General features: G+C 38.0%; 1 protein-coding gene across 2 annotated transcripts in view; it reads left to right on the forward strand.

The window, feature by feature from the left end:
* Nucleotides 1-2,991: 2,991 nt before the first annotated feature.
* Nucleotides 2,992-18,366, forward strand: part of LOC108250354 (paired box protein Pax-7) — a 62,315-nt gene continuing 46,940 nt past the window's right edge. The window contains exons 1-4 of one of the 2 annotated variants that reach the window (XM_017440199.3): nt 2,992-3,370; nt 4,075-4,310; nt 7,010-7,136; nt 9,501-9,629. In XM_017440199.3, the coding sequence (XP_017295688.1) occupies nt 3,316-3,370; nt 4,075-4,310; nt 7,010-7,136; nt 9,501-9,629 (547 nt within the window). In that variant the 5' untranslated portion in view covers nt 2,992-3,315. Of the gene's footprint in view, nt 3,371-4,074; nt 4,311-7,006; nt 7,137-9,500; nt 9,630-18,366 lie in introns of both variants that reach the window. The other variant, XM_017440197.3, reaches the window with a different exon arrangement.

Raw genomic sequence — 18,366 nt, forward strand, 5'->3', positions numbered from 1 at the left:
GACACCCTTATGTTTGAACATGGTGTTCGTTATGGACAATCCATGACGAGCACAGAAGTCCAACAACAGAACACCACTCGGATTCAGATCAGGGGGGCCGTTCCTCCCAACCACACCCCTCCAGATCTCACTGTCATTGCCCATGTGAGCGTTGAAGTCCCCCAGTAGAACAAGGGAGTCCCCAGGAGGGGCACCCTCCAGTAACCCTTCCAAGGACTCCAAAAAGGGTGGGTAATTTGAACTGCTGTTCGGCGCATAAACGCAAACAACAGTCAGGACCCGTCCCTCCACACGTAGGCAGAGAGAGGCTACCCTCTCATTCACCAGGGTGAACCCCAACGTACAGGCACCAAGATGGGGGGCAACAAGTATGCCCACTCCTGCTAGGCGCCTCTCGCCGGGGACAACTCCAGAGTTAAAGAGTGTCCAACCCCTCTCAAGGAGACTGGTTCCAGAGCCAGAGCCGTGCGTTGAGGTGAGCCCGACTATTTCTAGCCGGAACCTCTCAACCTCACACACCAGCTTTTCATTAAAATATAAATAAAAAATACAAGATGCATTCTAATATGATTAAATTGCATGTCATTTATGTCCACTCTAGTAAAACAATTTAGTATGTATTTTGAGTCATTGGGTCACATTATATAGAGCTATTAAAAATGATTTAAAAAAAATAAGAAAAAAAAATTATTTAAAATCTAACAAAAAATATTTATTTATCTGTCCTGCCTCACAGACAGGAAATCTACAACTATCAACTTTTTATTGATCAAGTCATTTAAACATTAAATCAGTCATTTATTTGATTAAGTGACTGAATAAAACATAAACACTTCCTTTCTTTTGTTTAAGACTAACAGTAAATTTACAAAATAAAACATGATTACCCTCCTGAAATAAGCTATAACACAATACTGGTTTTCAGAGAATAGAAAAATCTGTCACTTTGCAACATCAGCAGTAAAAACATATTTTACACTAATTATTAAATGTTAGGCCTCAGTGTCAGGATTTGGGTGTTTTTCAGTTGTTTTTTGTTCTCTTCTGTGTTTGAGTTTCATGTTTAGTTCTGTGTTTGGTCTTTGTTTTCTGTGATCCTTGTGTTTCATGTTAATATAGTTTTGCTCCTTGTGTTCCCTGCACCACTGTTAACCTGCCCTCAGTAGTTTCCTGGTCTGCCTGCCACGCCCACCTCACCTGTTCTTCATCACCTCCCAGCTGTAGCTCCTCCCCCTCTCACCCACAATTCTTTACAGCCTGTCTCTTGTCACTCACTCCCCACTGGATCATTGTAGCTGCAATGTGTGGTCTTCCTATAGTCAGATCTGCTCCTTGTATTCCATGTCATCTGTGGTTTAAGTAAGTTTAGTTTAAAGAAGTTTTTCTGTTTGCTGCCACTTCAGTCTTTGTTTTCTTTTATTAATAAATCAGTTATTTTGGATCCTTTTGAGTTCTGCCTGCATTCTGGTTCCACAAATCAACAAATGTTACACTCAGCTCATGAATCACAAACTAACTGTAGATTTTTGTGCTAATATTGTTTTGTACATGGATGAAACAAACCTCAAAATTCTTTAAATCAACAATAATAACAGTTACTGGAGATTATCACTTTAATTTCAACATAGGATGTTTTTTAAAAAATAAAACAAGTTTAGCATATGAAAGGCTGCAGTTATTTTATTAATATCTATATTAAGCCTTTGTTAGAGTCAGAATCAGTTAATTGCCTTTTTATTAATTGGTTAATAAGAAATAATAAATGATGCCCACATTTAAGGGATCAAAAAGATGAATTGTGTGTCTTTATTCACTTGTGATTTCTACACTAGTTACTTGCTCTGTCTGCTGGACATCCAAATTAAACCAAATCAAATTTATTTACATGTCACATTTAAAACTGCTGCTGTTGACCAAAGTACTGAACACAAAACAACAAAGAGTAAAAAGGTAACACAAGAGAGCTTGAAAAACAAAAATAAAACCAATAAAACTGACAAATGAACTAGAAGTGTGTACTGCAAATAAAGAGTCAGGCTAAAAACATTGTTCTAATTGAAAATGAAAATCTAAAACTACCCAGTCAATAAATAAACTCATTTTAAGAATGAAAACCCAAAAACTAAAACAGCCTTGTCTCTGGTGTGTGTGACAGCAGGAAGAGCTGTCAGAGAGCTGATAATAAAGAACAGAATATTAGGGGGAAATAATGAACTAGACTGACAATCACCTGTTGGGACAAGTGAGAGTGGGCCGGGCAGGAGAGAACTACAAAAGACTACATGAGCATGAAGACCAGGCAGGGAACACAGAAAAGATCAAAAAATGTAAACAGAAATACAGATCCCGACATCCGATAGGTCATCAGTAAAAGTTTAAAACAAACAGGGAGCCAATGAAGGGAAGCATCACCTGAGAAATGCTGGTTCTGAACCAGCTGCAGCCATGAGAGGCCATCCATGTTTACAATACAGGAAAATCATTTTATATGTAAATATATTGTTAGTGTATTGGCAATTCATTTTATTGTGTATACAAATATATCATATAAAGTAATAAATCATTAATAATTAACTACAAAGTATATTTATAGGAGCATGAATGAGTTATATTCCTGGTATATTTCTTAAACATTAATGGCAAATTTAAAACATATTTTGAATGTAAAAGATTTAAAAAGCAGACTTTAGTGTACTACAAACAGCATATACTTAATTTTTTTTCTGTAGTTTAGAATGCAAAAGTGCACTAAATATATTTAAAATGATGCTTTCCTCCAATTTAATTACAACTTAAGTGCTCTTAGTACAAACTGAAGTTGATGAAAATAGTTTTTTAAATCTTAGACACACTTGAAGTACACTGGTGAGTATTCTGACTCCAAGCAGATGTAATAATGTGGTTAGGGGTTAGGTTTAGGCCAGGTCCGGGTGGAGGTGCAGAAATCAGTGTGTCCTCGCACGGACAGAGAAACAAAGGTGTGTGACAGAGAGATCCCTGCGTTCTGATTGGCTCCTGAAACTTGTTGGCGCTCTAACCTCTCTAATAAAACAAATCTCCTAAAACCTGGTATCCTCCGACCTGTTCCACCCTCCGGATCCAGCACCGACAGGTCCGCTGCCGGTCTGAACAGAACCAGTACGGACGGTCTGCGCTCTGCTGCTTTATATTCAGGCTCCTCTTCCTCCTCCTCTTCCTCCTCCTCCTCCTCCAGACACCTCCAGACTCGTGTGACCAACAAGTCCGCCCTGAGATTGGATCCTTACTGACGCCTTTGGACTCACTGAATTTTTAATATCATCTTCACCAAGACGGATGATGCACCCGGCCCCGGGACAGAACCATCCCCGAACTGGATTCCATCTAGAAGGTAGGCGTCTTTCACTGAGGGTCCGGCTTCTGTCTGTGCAGCTTGGATGACCTGAGACCTGCAGGACCCTGAGACTCAGAGACCTGCAGAAACCCTGAGATCTGTAGGATCCAGAGACCTGCAGGACCCTGAGATCTGCAGGATCCAGAGACCTGCAGGATCCAGAGACCTGCAGGACCTAGAGACCTGCAGGACCCTGAGACCTGCAGGATCCAGAGACCTGCCGGATCCAGAGACCTGCAGGACTCAGAGACCTGCAGGACCCCGAGATCTGCAGGATCCAGAGACCCACAGAGGGAATAATGACACTGAAAACTATCAGGACCCAAATGTAATATTTCCTCTAAAGGCTGAAAACAAACAAACAGAAGGACCGGTTCGGCGGACCGTCCCAGCTCGGATTTTAAAGTGAGCCGGGACCTGGACCTGGACCCACCTGTTCCAGAACATTTTCTTTTCCGTGACTAAAAATAAATTTAAATTAGTTCAAATACTGAAAGTTCGGTTCAATCTGAGTTAATTTCTCTCCAGAGCTGACAGAACCCGTAGGTTCGGTCCTCCTGAATCAAACCGAACCTCTCATCTGTCCGATAAAACAGTCACTGGGTTCTGATGGAATAATCGGACAGAACAACAGGTTATACAAAGAAAAAAAAAAAATAATAATAATAATTTGTCTGAGTGCGGTTCCGTTTGCCCCACAGTACCGACTCCTCTGGGCCAGGGCCGGGTCAACCAGCTCGGAGGGGTCTTCATTAACGGCCGGCCTCTTCCGAACCACATCCGACACAAGATCGTGGAGCTGGCCCACCACGGGGTCCGGCCCTGCGTCATCTCCCGCCAGCTGCGGGTCTCCCACGGCTGCGTGTCCAAGATCCTGTGCCGGTACCAGGAGACGGGCTCCATCCGGCCCGGAGCCATCGGCGGCAGCAAACCGAGAGTGAGTTCCAGCTTTTATCCGTCCTGTTCTGTCCAGTCCAACACATCTGACTAATGTTCTGCTGGTCCTTCTGATCAGAACCGGGGGAGACCTTCTGTCTGCTTTTATCTGCTTTTAGGCCTGGAGGCCTCTGAACTCATACATTTCTTTTTAATTTATATGAGTCATTTTAACGAAAACTAATGCAGAATTGCAAGTATATTTATTTTACTGAGGATATTTATTTTTTAAATCATTTAGAATTTTTTAGTGTTTTATGTTCTGATCAAAGCTGACCTGTGTGACGTCATGGTTCCAACACCAGACGTTTACAAATATTTATGGTTTGTGTACAGAACACAAAAGATGGAGGGCTGTATTTAGCTGAAAAAAGGATTCAATTGTTGCCTGTTTCTGTAAGGATTTTATGGTCTTAATTAAGCAGCATTATCTTTAGGGCTCTGGCAGGTGTCTGCAATCTGTGGCTCTGGAGCCACATGTGGTCCTTTGGTCCCTCAGCAGTGGCTCTTTGTAACTTTGTCCAAAAATAACATGAAACTAAATTATATTTATTTTTTAAACTACAATACAAAGAGATAATGTTAGGAGTTTCCCTGTTTAATTTTACACAGTATGCGAATAAAATATCTGTCACAAAATGATAGTTCCAAGAAAAAAAGAAAAAAAGAAAATGAAAACGGAGCAAAATGTACTGATTGGTGTGTGATAATAGTTTGTCTTCAATAATCCAAGTTCCAGTCATACAGCATGATCTTTGTCTGAAATCCACCAGTCAAGCTGCTGAGGGGGAAAACAACATTCTCCACACATATTAGTTCAAATTACTGTTACCAGTCATAGATAAACGATGCTGAGAAAAAATATGGTTTCTAAGCCTGAAAATGAAAAGGTCAAGGCTCATCTTTGATTTGGGTTAGGGTAACCTGCAACACATGGCAAATTATATGTATTTATGAAGCAGATAAGCTTTGTGAGCTTCACAAGTTATCTTATAACATAAACAAAAATTATGACTATAAAACATCAAATATATTAAGATCATAGTGCAAAAATTTAGAATAATTTCTTTTTCTCCATCGAATGAACCAGGTTTTGGAAACATAGTACAACAACAAAAAATAATATATATCATAAAAAAACACTCTGCTGTTTTAGCTATTAAAAAATAGCTCAAACAACTTGTGTAAAAAATACAGAAGTTGAGACTTACAAAGAACAGCAGAACAATGAAATGTCTGCATCTGTAGATTATTTTGTGTCAGATCCACATGTTAGGCTGCGTGTGGTGGTAACTGCATGTGCATGTTTCAGCTGAGAACCAGGTAGACATGAAGACCAGAAGAAATCACCATTTTCTGAACAAAATGTAACAGTAACTTCAGCAGGACTTTCCACATCTGTTGTCTCTGAGCAAGTATTTTTCTGAAAGGGACACACATAAGGACCTGGGCCAACAGGCTAAACTCAATTCTGCCAAATATACATTTTGTAATAAGCTATAAATATAATTAGTAACTCAAATTTCTCTCTCTCTCTCTCTCTCTCACACACAAACAGACACACACACAGAGGCTGCTGGTGTAAACATCTACTCACCTAAAAAAAAAAAAAAGCCATGCAAAAGCCGATTTAAAAATAAACGCAGAGATTTTGAATTTGCATGTAGAATGATTTCTATCTGATTCCTGGTTCTTCATTGACCTCCGACTGGTCGGATGGAGTCAGCCAACAGGCCTGATGTGTCCCACAGTCTGTGATCTGGATCACACATGTCTGACTCTTTCTCCTCTTTACCAATGTCACGATCCAACATATGATTGAAGGCTACAGTAACAGGTTGCTGTTCTGTTGTTGTGCTGAGTGTGTGTGTGTCCACTCCAAAACAAATGCATGTGAGGGTGTGAAAAAAGGATTATGGTAATCTGCTGAAATAGTTGTTGTTTTTACATTGAATGTCTTATGCATTCATTTCTAATGATTAGCCAATTTTGACCGAGAATACCAAGGGCATAACAAAGGTAAATAATCACTTAAAATTGTTTTCATCTGTTCAGCTGACTTGTGTGGACAACCTTTCTGTCAGACGGAAAACTTCTGAAATGGTTTAATTTGATCAAAACACAATGGATGAGTTAACTATGAGTTTAACATTCTCAGTAGCTGCAGGTGTCAGGATTTGGGTTTTTGTTTGGTTGGTTCTTTGATTTTCTGTTTGGGTTTATTGTTTCTTTTATTTTATTATTTAGTCATCTGGGTTTTGGTTTAGTTCTTGTTGTCTTTGTTTCTTGTCATTGTCCACTTGTCCCCAGTCAGCGCTTGTTTACCTGCCACGCGCATCTCCACCTGCTCGCAGTTGTTATCACTCACCTGTGCCCACTGCCCCTAATTATCCTCCGTCCTTAAAACCCGGTCATCTCCTCCACTTACTCGCTGGTTCATTGTGGTTTTGTTTGTTGTCACATCATAGTTGTCGTGCTCTGGGTTCTGTTCTCTGGATTTAGTTTTTGTTTTGTATAGCTGCCTCGTCAGCTTTTTGTTTTTGTTTATTTGTTTTAATAAATTAATTTCTTTGAAGATGAGTCTGCCCTCTGGGTTTGCCTCCTTATCCCCCCTGATAGCAGGAACCAGCAGGCCTCCTGCAGCTGACATCAGATCATTTAATCTGACCCAGAATTAAGGTCCAGTTTCACCTGCAGCAGGTTCCAACTCTGGATGTGGAGAAGAAGATTGAGGAGTTAAAACAGAACAATCCAGGAATGTTCAGCTGGGAGATCCGGGACAAACTCCTGAGAGATGGAATGTGTGACTCCAGAACCATCCCATCAGGTCAGTGTAGCACCAGCATGCTTGTGTAGGTTCTCAGAGCCAAAAGAAAAAGTCAAGAACAAACTGAACTTTTATTCTGCAATTGAAGATGTTTGAGCATCTGTGGAGCTTTGTCAATTTAAAACTGAAGAGTGTGGAGTTCCAAGCTGAAATCTTCATGAAATGTTGATGTGAACTAAATTCACTTGCAGATTATTCTCACTGCCCTTCACCTGAAGGTTGTTAGGTTATTTGTTTGCTTCGCTCAGAAGACTAATGTTTTGGTCCCATGCATGAAGGTGTGAATTAGAGGGAAACTGACTGGGTATCAGGTTTAATTCATCAATCCATTGTAAGTTTTAGAAAACTGAAACCTGAGACCTCCTCTGTTTAAAATTGGTATTTTGATGTAAAATGGCTTCCTTCACCCCTCCTCTCAAACCATCTGTCTTCTCTGTCCAAAATCTGAACATTTTGGTCCTCAGAATGTCCCTTATCCCTGAGGTGTAGGTGAACAGCTGAGTCCTGTCCAGAAGATCTGGTTCTCCTCTGTTGATTCATGCGTCTGTGGAGAAGCTGTTTGGTTTCTCCAATATAGAGTTCTGAACATTTCTCACTGCACTGAACTGCAGACACCACTCTGCTCAGTTTGGGTTTGGGTGTTTTGTCCTTAGGGTGGACCAGCCTCTGTCTGAGAGTCCTGTTGGGTTTGAAATGCATCGGGATGTTGTGTTTGGAGACAATCTTTCTGAGTGTCTCAGAAAGTCCAGCAACATAAGGGATGACAATGTTTTTGTGTTATTTTTTTTGTTTGTTTTTCCTCCCTGTTGTGTTTTGTGGAGAGTTTTCCAGATTTCCATGCTGACTGGACAAAAACCCAGTTTGGACAATCGCAGGTTTGGATACAGATAGATCTTTTTCCTTCCCTTCCACTGAGAACATGTTCTGCCCGATGGTGTAGAGTTTTGTTGACAAAGTTTGTGTTTCAATGGGTGGTAAGAGTCAAACAGAAGGTCCTGATCTGTATGGGTTGGTTTCCTTGGCTTCTATCTCCAGTCCAAAACAGACAGCTTGTTGTCATTCCCATCCTCTTTGGTGAACTTGATGTTGTTGTCAGCAGAGTTGATGTGTCTGGTGAAAGCATCCTTTATTTTGGATTTTGATCCAGGTATCATCCACATATCTGAACCAGTGGCTTGGTGACGTTCAGAGCTCTCTTTTTCACTTCCTCCATGTAGAGATTGACCACAATGTGTGACACTGGAGATCCATGGCACGGCCGTGCTTCTGTCTGTAAAAACTGTCATTATATTTGAAATAAGTGAGGGAAAGACAGCAATCAAGCAGGGTACAGATCTGGACCAGGGTGAAACTGGTCCTGTTGTTTAGATCATTATCTTGTTGAAGTCATTTTCTGATGGTTTCCACTGCTTCTGATGTGGGTACGTAAGTGAAAGGTGAAGGGTCATTAAATAATACAAGGGTTTCTCCTGGAGCCAGCTTCAAATGTCTAACTTTGTTTGCAAAATCCCTGGAGTTCTCTATGTGATGTGGTGTGTTTCTTTTAAGAAGAGCTCAAAGACGGGCATGTTGTTTTGGAATATTATAAGTCACAGAGTTTATGCTACTGACGATGGGTCTGAGTCAGTGGTGCCCAATCCTGGTCCTGGAGGGCCACTATCCTGCATGTTTTAGGTATTTCTCTGTTTTGACACACATAATTTGAATGAGTGATGAACAGGCTCCTGCAGAACTTGAAGACTTGCTGTAGAGCAGGTTAACATCTAAAACATGCAGGATAGTTGCCCTCCAGGACCAGGATTGGACACCACTGGTCCGAGTGGTGTTCCTTCCTTTCTGTATTTTGGGAAGTCCACATAAACATGGAGTGGCTTCCTCTGGATATAATCTGTGGTAAAAAGACTCATTGAATGATTACTTTGTATTTTTCAGGTCTTTGCAGGTAGTCCGGGTCCTTCTTTTTGTAGGTGCTGGTTGGGTCACGTAGGTGGTGCTGTGGCTCAGTAATGTAGTTACTTTTTCCTTGTGTTGAGGACCACTGTGCAGCTTCCTTTGGCAGCTGGCTAAAAGGTGATGTGTTGGTCCTGGCTGTAGCACCAGAACTATTTCATCAGGTCAGAACTCCTCTAATCACATGAATTAAACTGTATCTGACAGAGTTTCACAGGTTTTCAAAGTTTCTTTCAAAAAAAAGTTTTTTTTCAAATTGTATGAAAGGAATTATCAGCTTTGTTTTTAATCTTGTTCTTATTATTAGCCTGATATATATTAGATGCTCAGCCTTTTACTGATAGACTCGGTGTATTATTAGTATCATCATGGTTGAAAATGCCTTTTTTTAATCCAAACTGTATATTTTTGCAGTGAGTTCAATCAGCCGTGTGCTTCGAGCTCGATTTGGGAAAAAGGATGAGGATGAAGAACGGGAGAAAAAGGATGGAGAGGAAAAAAAGAGAAGCAAACACAGCATTGATGGAATTCTCAGAGATAAAGGTAGGAATGATGACACAAACTCGGCCCAGACGTTCTTCAATCACAGACTGTCAGAGTTTAATCAGTTAACTATCAACAATTCAGGGTTAAATGTTTTTTATTCTCTTTGGATTTGGCTCAAACACAGGGCCCCTGAATTATTCATGGTTCGGAGTGGATCAGGCTCCCATGGCGCTGTTTAAATGCTCCCCTGAAAGTGATGCTGACAGAACACTGATGGGCCTGTCCAGATCAATTGTGCTCAGGCTGACACTAACAACAGGGGCCTCAGGGGCCTTTTCAGAAAACAGGAGCATGGATACCACATTGTTTTCCAGAACTCTTCTTACCTGATTCAAATCTACAAACAAAACAGGACAATAATTCTCAAGTAAAAATTATATGTATAAATTTGAGCCATCTTGAAACATTTAAAACTGCTTAACATTTAAATTTAAATATAGAACAAAGCAATGCTCTTTTGATTAGTGATTTATTTATTTTTCCCACATGTATCTCTTGTTAGATGCTGTCTGTTGTGACTCCTGAACATTTTGATTTAACTGTATCTCTGGAAATGTTTTTATTTTGTCCCTCATCGGTTGTTTTCTGTTTGTGAATCCAGAACAGTTTGATTTTACTCTGGAACCAGAAAATCTTATTTTCAATAAAAAAAACGTCAGCGTCTCATTTACCCTTATCAGTTGGGCCCTGTCTGCCGGTGACTCCTGAACATTTTCATTTAACATCCTGCCAGAATATTTTCCGTTGCTCATTATTGCCTTTCCTTGGCTGGTTTCTGTCAGTGACTCCTGAACATTTGGTTTGAAACAGAACCAGAATATTTCTTTTTTTTTCTGACTCTCATTATCCCTCATTGGTTAGTTTGTCAGTGATTCCTAAACATTTTGATTTAAACGTCGAACCACTATATTTAAAAATTATTTTAATTTATTTTTTCAATGTGTTGGTTGGTTTCCATTATTGACTCCTGAACATTGTGATTTAACCGTAAAGCAGGAACATTTTAATGGATAATTTTCTTTCTGTTTTCTGCCACTGACTCCTAAAGATTTTGATTTAACCATAAAACCAGAATATTGTCTTTAGAAATGTTTCCCCCTGAGTGTTATTCTCTTTTGTTGATTGGTTTCTGCCTGTCAGTGACTCCTGAACATTTTAAATGAAGCACAGAACCAGAATATTTTCTTCCTGGAGTGTTATCATCCCTCGTCCGTTGGTTCGCTGTCATCTGGGCTGGTGTCTGATAATTGAAGGACTGAGCCTATTATAGCTGGTAATGAAAGTGGTTTCTGATGAAAAGGCATTTGTGTTGCAGAAGGGTGTAATAGCTCAAAGTCATGTTAAGAAATAAATTGATCCCCTATCAGCTCTCACTCTCACCCTTCAGTCTCATGTGTTCTGTTCAAAGGCCTTAAAGCAGATTAAACTCAGCCTTTATTTAATCTCCCACAGCCTCCAGAACCCAACGTGTCGATCCATACATTTCAGGGGCTTTGGTAGATTTAAATTTTTATTTTAAAAACAGAAATGTTCAGGTTTATTTTATAAAACTGTTTTCTGTTTGGGGAAAACAAGAGGTCAGACAAATAAATTGAGAAGTATAATTAACTTGTTTTTGCATGTGATCATCTAAAAATACTTTAAGAGACATGACTGTTCTGGACCTAATTTATTCACTTTTATTTAGGTTGGAATAAAAAAAAAATACATTTACAAGTCATTTTCAAAAAGATGCAAGACCACAAATGCAATATTGGTTTATTGTAAGCTCTCAAAGATTTTATAATTGTTTTTTTAATTTGCAGTCAGTTTTATTTTTCAATCAAAACTGAATCTTATTATTTTAAAAAGGCATGGCAGTTTTTTTTTTGGCTGAAAATTACTCATTATATTGTTCATAAACTGTAGATTTATTATTACATTTAGTAAAAAAAATAAAGGTTTTTACCTTTGAACATTTAAACTGTGAATCTGACAACAGTCAAGTGTCATATAAAAACTGATCATTCTTTTGTTTTAATTTACATTTTACAACTTCATCCCATCCTTATGATGATTGCCAGAAATTATTATATTTATCCCACAAACATTTTATTAGCAAAAATACAGTTTCAAATTTGCAGTCAAGTCTAAGTAAAAAAACAAAACAAACAAATAATAATATTTCAGATAATTTTCCATTTGAAATTTGACATGTTGAAATAAAAAAGATTCAAATGTTGGTCAGAGATAACAATCATAAAATCCTTGATTTGTGGCACTTTATTATTGCTATTAGTAATTTTAATTAGATGGTCCTTGAATTTGCTTCCTTTCTGACTTGCAGCAACAATTCTTGTAAAGGATATTTAAAAAACAAACTCAAGGCCGATGTCCAACACAAAAGGAATTATACCGTCAACACCAAGATGGTCTGTGAAAGAAATCTAATATTTATTTTTTCTTTAGTTCTTTTACCTCTGAACATTTAATGTAACAGATTAAAACCATGGCCCACAGGGGAAGTGTGACTGAATTCAAACACTGCCATTTAAATAATATGATCAGCCTGAATTTAACACAATGAAAACATTTGCCTCTTTAATCTTTAGGATAATAAATGTAAATACTGAGCTGCAGAAAATTTCTGAACATTATGTTTTAACTCTTTTACTGAGAAAACCTTTTATATAGATGCTTGAAAAATCTTCCATTGAATTTTGATTTAGTTAAATTCTTAGTTTTCAGTGATGAAACAATTTTGGATGGTAGAAAATGTATATAATATGTAGATTTTTAGCAGACATGGTTAAACTGTTTTTGACCCCCCTCCTGTTAACGCCCCCGCCCCCTGTTTGTGTAAAATAAAGAGGCTGCAGGCAGCTGCAGGCAGCCGGCGTCACATCTCTGAGCAGGAATTGGGTCAGAGCTGCAGCTCAGAGAGAAACTGGATCAAACTAAACAATATTTAGCTTTAAGACACGAGGAGAGTCCAAAAACCAGAACAGGGACGGATCTGAAATAATACATGAGGAAAAACAGAAACAACGCAATCATTCAACTGGATATTTATTCAGTGTTTAACATTTATGAAGACAAGTAAAAAACTCCTACATATGTGAAGTACAAGTGCAATCATTTATCAGTTTTTTTCCTTATTATAAATATTGCTTTACTTTAATATCTTTATAATAATCAGATTAATTAATTTAAAACTATCACAATAAATCGGATTATACTGAACATTTTAATAATTATTATTTAATTAAATTAATCTCAGGAGAGAAGGACTAATGAATACCTTGTTAAAATCATAAAACATCACATTTAATTATAATTTAGAACAATGCTCATTGTATGAATATTTTAACCATCTAGAATACAATTTCATTCTTTTTTTTAATTATTAAATGTATTTAATTAAGTTGTTTCGTACCAATTTTAGAAAAACTTCCTTTGTTTAATGACATGAAGGATTTGGGATTATGTTTACAACAAAACGATTCAGATTAAAGAGAGCTGTTGAATTGAGAAAATGTTTTAATTTTGAGAACAGCAGCTCACTACTTCACCACTGAGCTTTTAGGATCTTTCTTTAGGTCCTGTTGGTTTCTTTTTTAGCTGGTGAGCCAACGAAAGAGAAGGAGGGGTGGATGTGTGGGATGGACTGAAGGTGGAGTTTGGCTGATATGGGTTTCTCTAGGACTGATGCCAATACTAATATTTGGAAATCAATGGCCACCATGCTGACCTTCTGTTTCAGGTACTTGCCACCATCTGACAAAAACTGATCAGTTTATTAAGTGATAACCAAGTTATTTCAATTAAACATTTAACAACACACAAAAAACTGGAGCCTTAAAAAGAAATGAACCAGAGTAGTTTTGCACATAAAGGTGCATTTCTAAAATTTCTGGTCTGAAGAAAATGTAAACATGTAACATATACAGGATATCAGTGACAATCATCCATCCATCCGTCTTCTTTACCTGCTTCTCCATCCCGGGTCGCGGGGAGGTGGTGTCCATCCAGGCGGGGGACACCTGGACAGGTCATCAGTGACAATCAGAACGAGTGATTTTATTACAATCTTTACTTTTTAGTGCTTTTAAGGTAGCAGCATTAGCTCTGCACAATTTTGTTTCTGAAAAAAGGAAAATCTAAAACCCAAAAAGAGGCCACGCTGATTTGAGGTTTTGGTCCATCCTTTTTTCTTTGTGTGTCTATAAAGATCTGGTGCTGGTGAGGCTTCCCGTGACTCCATGATGTTTTTCTTATTACTCTGAGCCTTCCTGGAGAGGGCTGGGGAAATGTTTCTACTTTTCTTCAGCCATCAAACTGCAATTAAAAAATAGAAAAAAGTTCCAATTTACTTGAAGTAATTTATTCTCTTTTTGAATAATTTTTAAACTGCCTTTTTTCTCATATCTTCAAAACCTACACAAGAATACCATCATAAGGAGATGATGTTGATTACAAGCCACATCCATTTATTTTCATGTGTAAATCTGAGTTCACAAAGTATTTTACAAAACATTAATAATTCACTCTGTAGTATTCAAACTGTGCTGCATTTATAACGTCCACAGTTTGCATCCACTCCGGGCAAGTCTAATTACATTTTTTAACATCAGAACGGTCAACTTTGAGCACAATTATGTTGTACATATTAACCCTTGAACTGTCTAAAACTTTAGTAAACTTCTTTTTATTCCCACAATCTTAACACTTAACACAAGTTTATAAATTAAACTGTTGGCATTTTATCATCTTAGATTATTACAAAGGCAATCCCAAATTACTATTGAGCTGCAAAGAAGAAAACATTCCCGTTATCTTATTGTACAGTTTAGTCCCATTTTATAAATAAGTTTTCAACAAATGTAATTATTGATCAAATCTTAATCAATCTTATAAAATTTAATATTTTTAAACGAGTAGAAACTTCATACTATATTACTAAAAAGAATAAAATAAAAGACGGAACTAGATTTTGCAAACTGCAAATGTATTTTTTTATGTATTTGCATTTTTAGTTTTGATTTAAAAAAAAAATAAAAAATCCATTTTCCGGGGTAGCCACAGCGAGTCATCTTCCTCTATCTATCTGTGACCTCTGACCTCACACCAACTACCTCCATTTCCTCTCCAAGTTCATCTGTATGCTTCCTTTTGGTCTTCCTTATTGTCTTTTTCCTGGTAGCTGCATCTCTAACAATTCAAACTACAAAATCTACACCCCAGCCACACTAGGTGGTGACTTCTTCAGCTGATCCATAAAGAAAAAAAAAATCATATGATAAAACAAACAAAGGACAAGAACGAATGATTTCAGATACATCATCACATAAAACATAAAACCTGCATAGGTCTTGAAACATGGGATAGGTGCCAACCAGAGTCCCCTTGAAACAAAAACAAACCCAATTCATGACAGAACACACCACTTTCTTCTCTCCTAGCAGACATGGCTGTCAGGATCTGGGTTTTTGTGTTTTAGTTTTGTTGCGTCTTTGTTTTTGTATTGAGTTATTGTTCAGTTAATTTGTGTTCTGGTTTATTTGTCATATTCACTTCCCCTCAGTCTGCACTTTGTTTGTCTGCCACGCCCATCTCCACCTGTCAGCAGTCCTTGTCACTCACCTGTATCCACTTACTTTGTTATCCTCAGTATGTTAAAACCCGGTCACTCTCCCCACCACTCTGCGGATTCATTGTTGTTTGTTGTTTGTAGTGTGTGTTCCCATCCTGCTTGTTCCCGTGTCAGATCCTGTTCCTGCTCCCTGCTTCAGTTTGTATTTTGTTCCCTTCTTAGTCTTTTTGATTTAGTTCATGTTTTTATTTGTTTGCTTCTACGTCAGCTTTTGTTTTGTTTATTCTTTAGTTTAATAAATTAGTTTCTTTTTAAAAATGAGTCTGCGCTCTGGGTTCGTCTCCGTCATGACAATGTCAAAGCAGGGACACGTGCCTCTCCACGCATCAAAGCAAAATTAAAACCTTTTGTTATTTGTGGTTTGAACATACTACAAAATGATCTGAGGAAATGTGTAAATAGTTGGTCTCATACAAAAAAAATCTTATAGCACAAAAAATGCCACAAACCAACAAAGGTTTGATTATGCTATTTTTATAAGTCAGCGATGACCTTTTAAGCTTAAAAATAAATATAAATCAGTACATATGTGTTTTAGTTAAAGTAGATGGCATAAGTATTGCAACCAGAGACTGCCATAGTATGTTTTTGTTATTTTATCTTAAGATCAAGTTTGGTGATAATTTCAGCTCATCTATCATTACCTTGATAAACAGCAACATCTGACTTTTTGGGGAAATCTGCCTCCAATGTTTGGAGGCATGGCCTTCATTGGCCAGCCCTACAAAAATTTTGACTCAACATTTATCCAGATATGACTCAGAGGACACAGACGTTCAGATAACTCTTTGAACATGTAGCTGTGGCAAGCGATGGACAAACTTCAAGTGTCAATTAAAATGTGTTATAATCACATTCCCTCAGAGCTCCCGTCAAACATTTCCTACACCATACATCTCTAGGTCGATTTTCAATTTCTTCTATAAATTTAAATATTTTTCCCTTAAAACTCTTCCACTGTGTCCAAACTTGTATGTGAGACAGATTTGGAACTGTTTGAGGGAAGGTTTATGCTGACACATACACAGGAAAACTTCAGGTCTGGGTGCTGTTTTGGGCCTGTATCTGCCTCACAAAGAGTTGATAAACTCCTTTAGATTTCTCTGAAGAAAGAAAATAATGTGCACCAAAGGTTGGAGGGAAGCATGCTGGCGATTTAGAAACTGTCAGTCTTTGTGGCCTGAGGACAAATGATGCATGAACAGCTCTGAATAGAGTCCGTCACACCGACAAGAATCAAGTAGACAATTGTAAAGTGCTGAAAGGAAAGCTTCTCTTCCTAGCAGCCAGGCTTTGTGATGTCCCTACTTTTAGTTCATGTACACGGGGATCAGGAAAAACTGCGGGGCTCCACTATCAGATTCTAAACTAATGCTGGTAAAATAAATGCTAAACTTTAGGCTGTTTACTACAATAACTTTCTAGAGTCTTGTAGGTTGTACTTTGCCCATCTGTGATTTACTACAAACTTTTAGTTTAATGTTTTAGCCATATCTATCTTGGTTTTTTAGTTACTGACTTAGAAACCTGTCAGAAATTCATAGATGGATGTTACTGAGGTGATAAAACAGGTAGGTACCCTGTATTTTTTAACAAAAACTCACAAGAAAGTAACCAAAGAAATCTGGAATTTTGTTCGCTCAGATTTGTGGTCACCTATAGACACAAAAAAGTCCCTGTCTTTTAAATAGGACTCAAACAAATTTAGCACCGTGCCAGAGAGTCCCACCCATTTCTCCAGCCTGTCTAGTAATATGATATGGTCGACCGTATTGAATGCAGCGCTGAGATCCAGTAATACTAGGACTGTAATCTTACTGTCATCTGTATTCATATGAATGTCGTTGCAGATTTTAACAAGAGTGTTCTCAGTGCTATGATGTGGTCAAAAACCAGACTGAAAGACATCAAAACAGTTGTTCAATGTCAAGAAGTGATGAAGTTGTAGGAAGGCAGCTTTTTCAATGATTTTACTCAGAAAGGGAAGGTTTGATGTAGGCCTGTAGTTACTTAATATTGAGTTGTCAAGGTTGTTCTTTTTTAAGAGTGGCTTAATGACGGCCTTTTTAGGGGCTGTGGGAAAACACCTGAGAGCAGAGACAAATTTTCAATCTGTAGAAGTTCCATGGCCATACAATTTGAGACCTTTTTTTGAAAAACTTCGTCGGCAGAGTGTCAAGGCAACAGGTGGTGGATTTCAGATGGTGTATAATATCATCCAGGATTTAATAGTTTATGGGGTAAAATTGTGCCATGGTATTGGAATCAAGATTAGGTGGACACAGCGATAACACACATCCTGTACTTGACATAGAGAAATTTACTGATTGTTTAATTTTCTGAATTTTTTCTACGAAGATATAAGTGAACTCATTACATTTGCAAGCGAGTTTTGAAAAAAACAAGCCCAAAGTCTCTTATAATAAGTGGACTTGGCAATACTGTAGATTAAACTTATCACATATTTACTTTGGTTTGAAATGATTTATGTCACATCTGTAATAATAATAATAATAATAATAATAATGAAGGGCATCTTGCGTAAAACAATTGCCAAACCATTTGTGTGAGTTTGCTCGCTGTGGCAACCCCTGAAGAAGGGAGCAGCTGAAAGAACTTTCCTTTTGTATATATTAAGTGAAGTGAAGTAAAATTTAATTATATAGCAGTTTTCAGCAGCAAGGCGATCCAAAGTGCTTTACAACACAGAAACAACAGAATCAGATACAGAAACACAGAAATAAAAACATCAATCAGGTCATTTTAGCGAATAGTAAGATTGGTGAATAAACTTTCCTCTAAGAGGAGGCATTTGAAATACAGAGATAACAACATCAAAATCAAATATAGATAACTATAAGAGTAATGAGTAGTTTTAGCTAATAGTATGATTGGTATGACTATAACTGTGGTGATTGGTGGTTTTGTGTGTGTGAGTGCTTCCTGGTGGGCGTCTCCTGAGCAGGTGACGGACGCCTCGTCACCACTCCTCTCACACCTGTGACGGATCAGGCTGATCAGAGTTGGAGGAGTATTTAAGGCTGCAGTGAGAACCAGACCAGCGCTGGAGCATTGTTTACCATGCGGTAAAGTGCAGAGCCT

Source organism: Kryptolebias marmoratus, linkage group LG8 (genome assembly GCF_001649575.2).
Source record: "Kryptolebias marmoratus isolate JLee-2015 linkage group LG8, ASM164957v2, whole genome shotgun sequence".
NCBI classification, from domain to species: domain Eukaryota; kingdom Metazoa; phylum Chordata; class Actinopteri; order Cyprinodontiformes; family Rivulidae; genus Kryptolebias; species Kryptolebias marmoratus.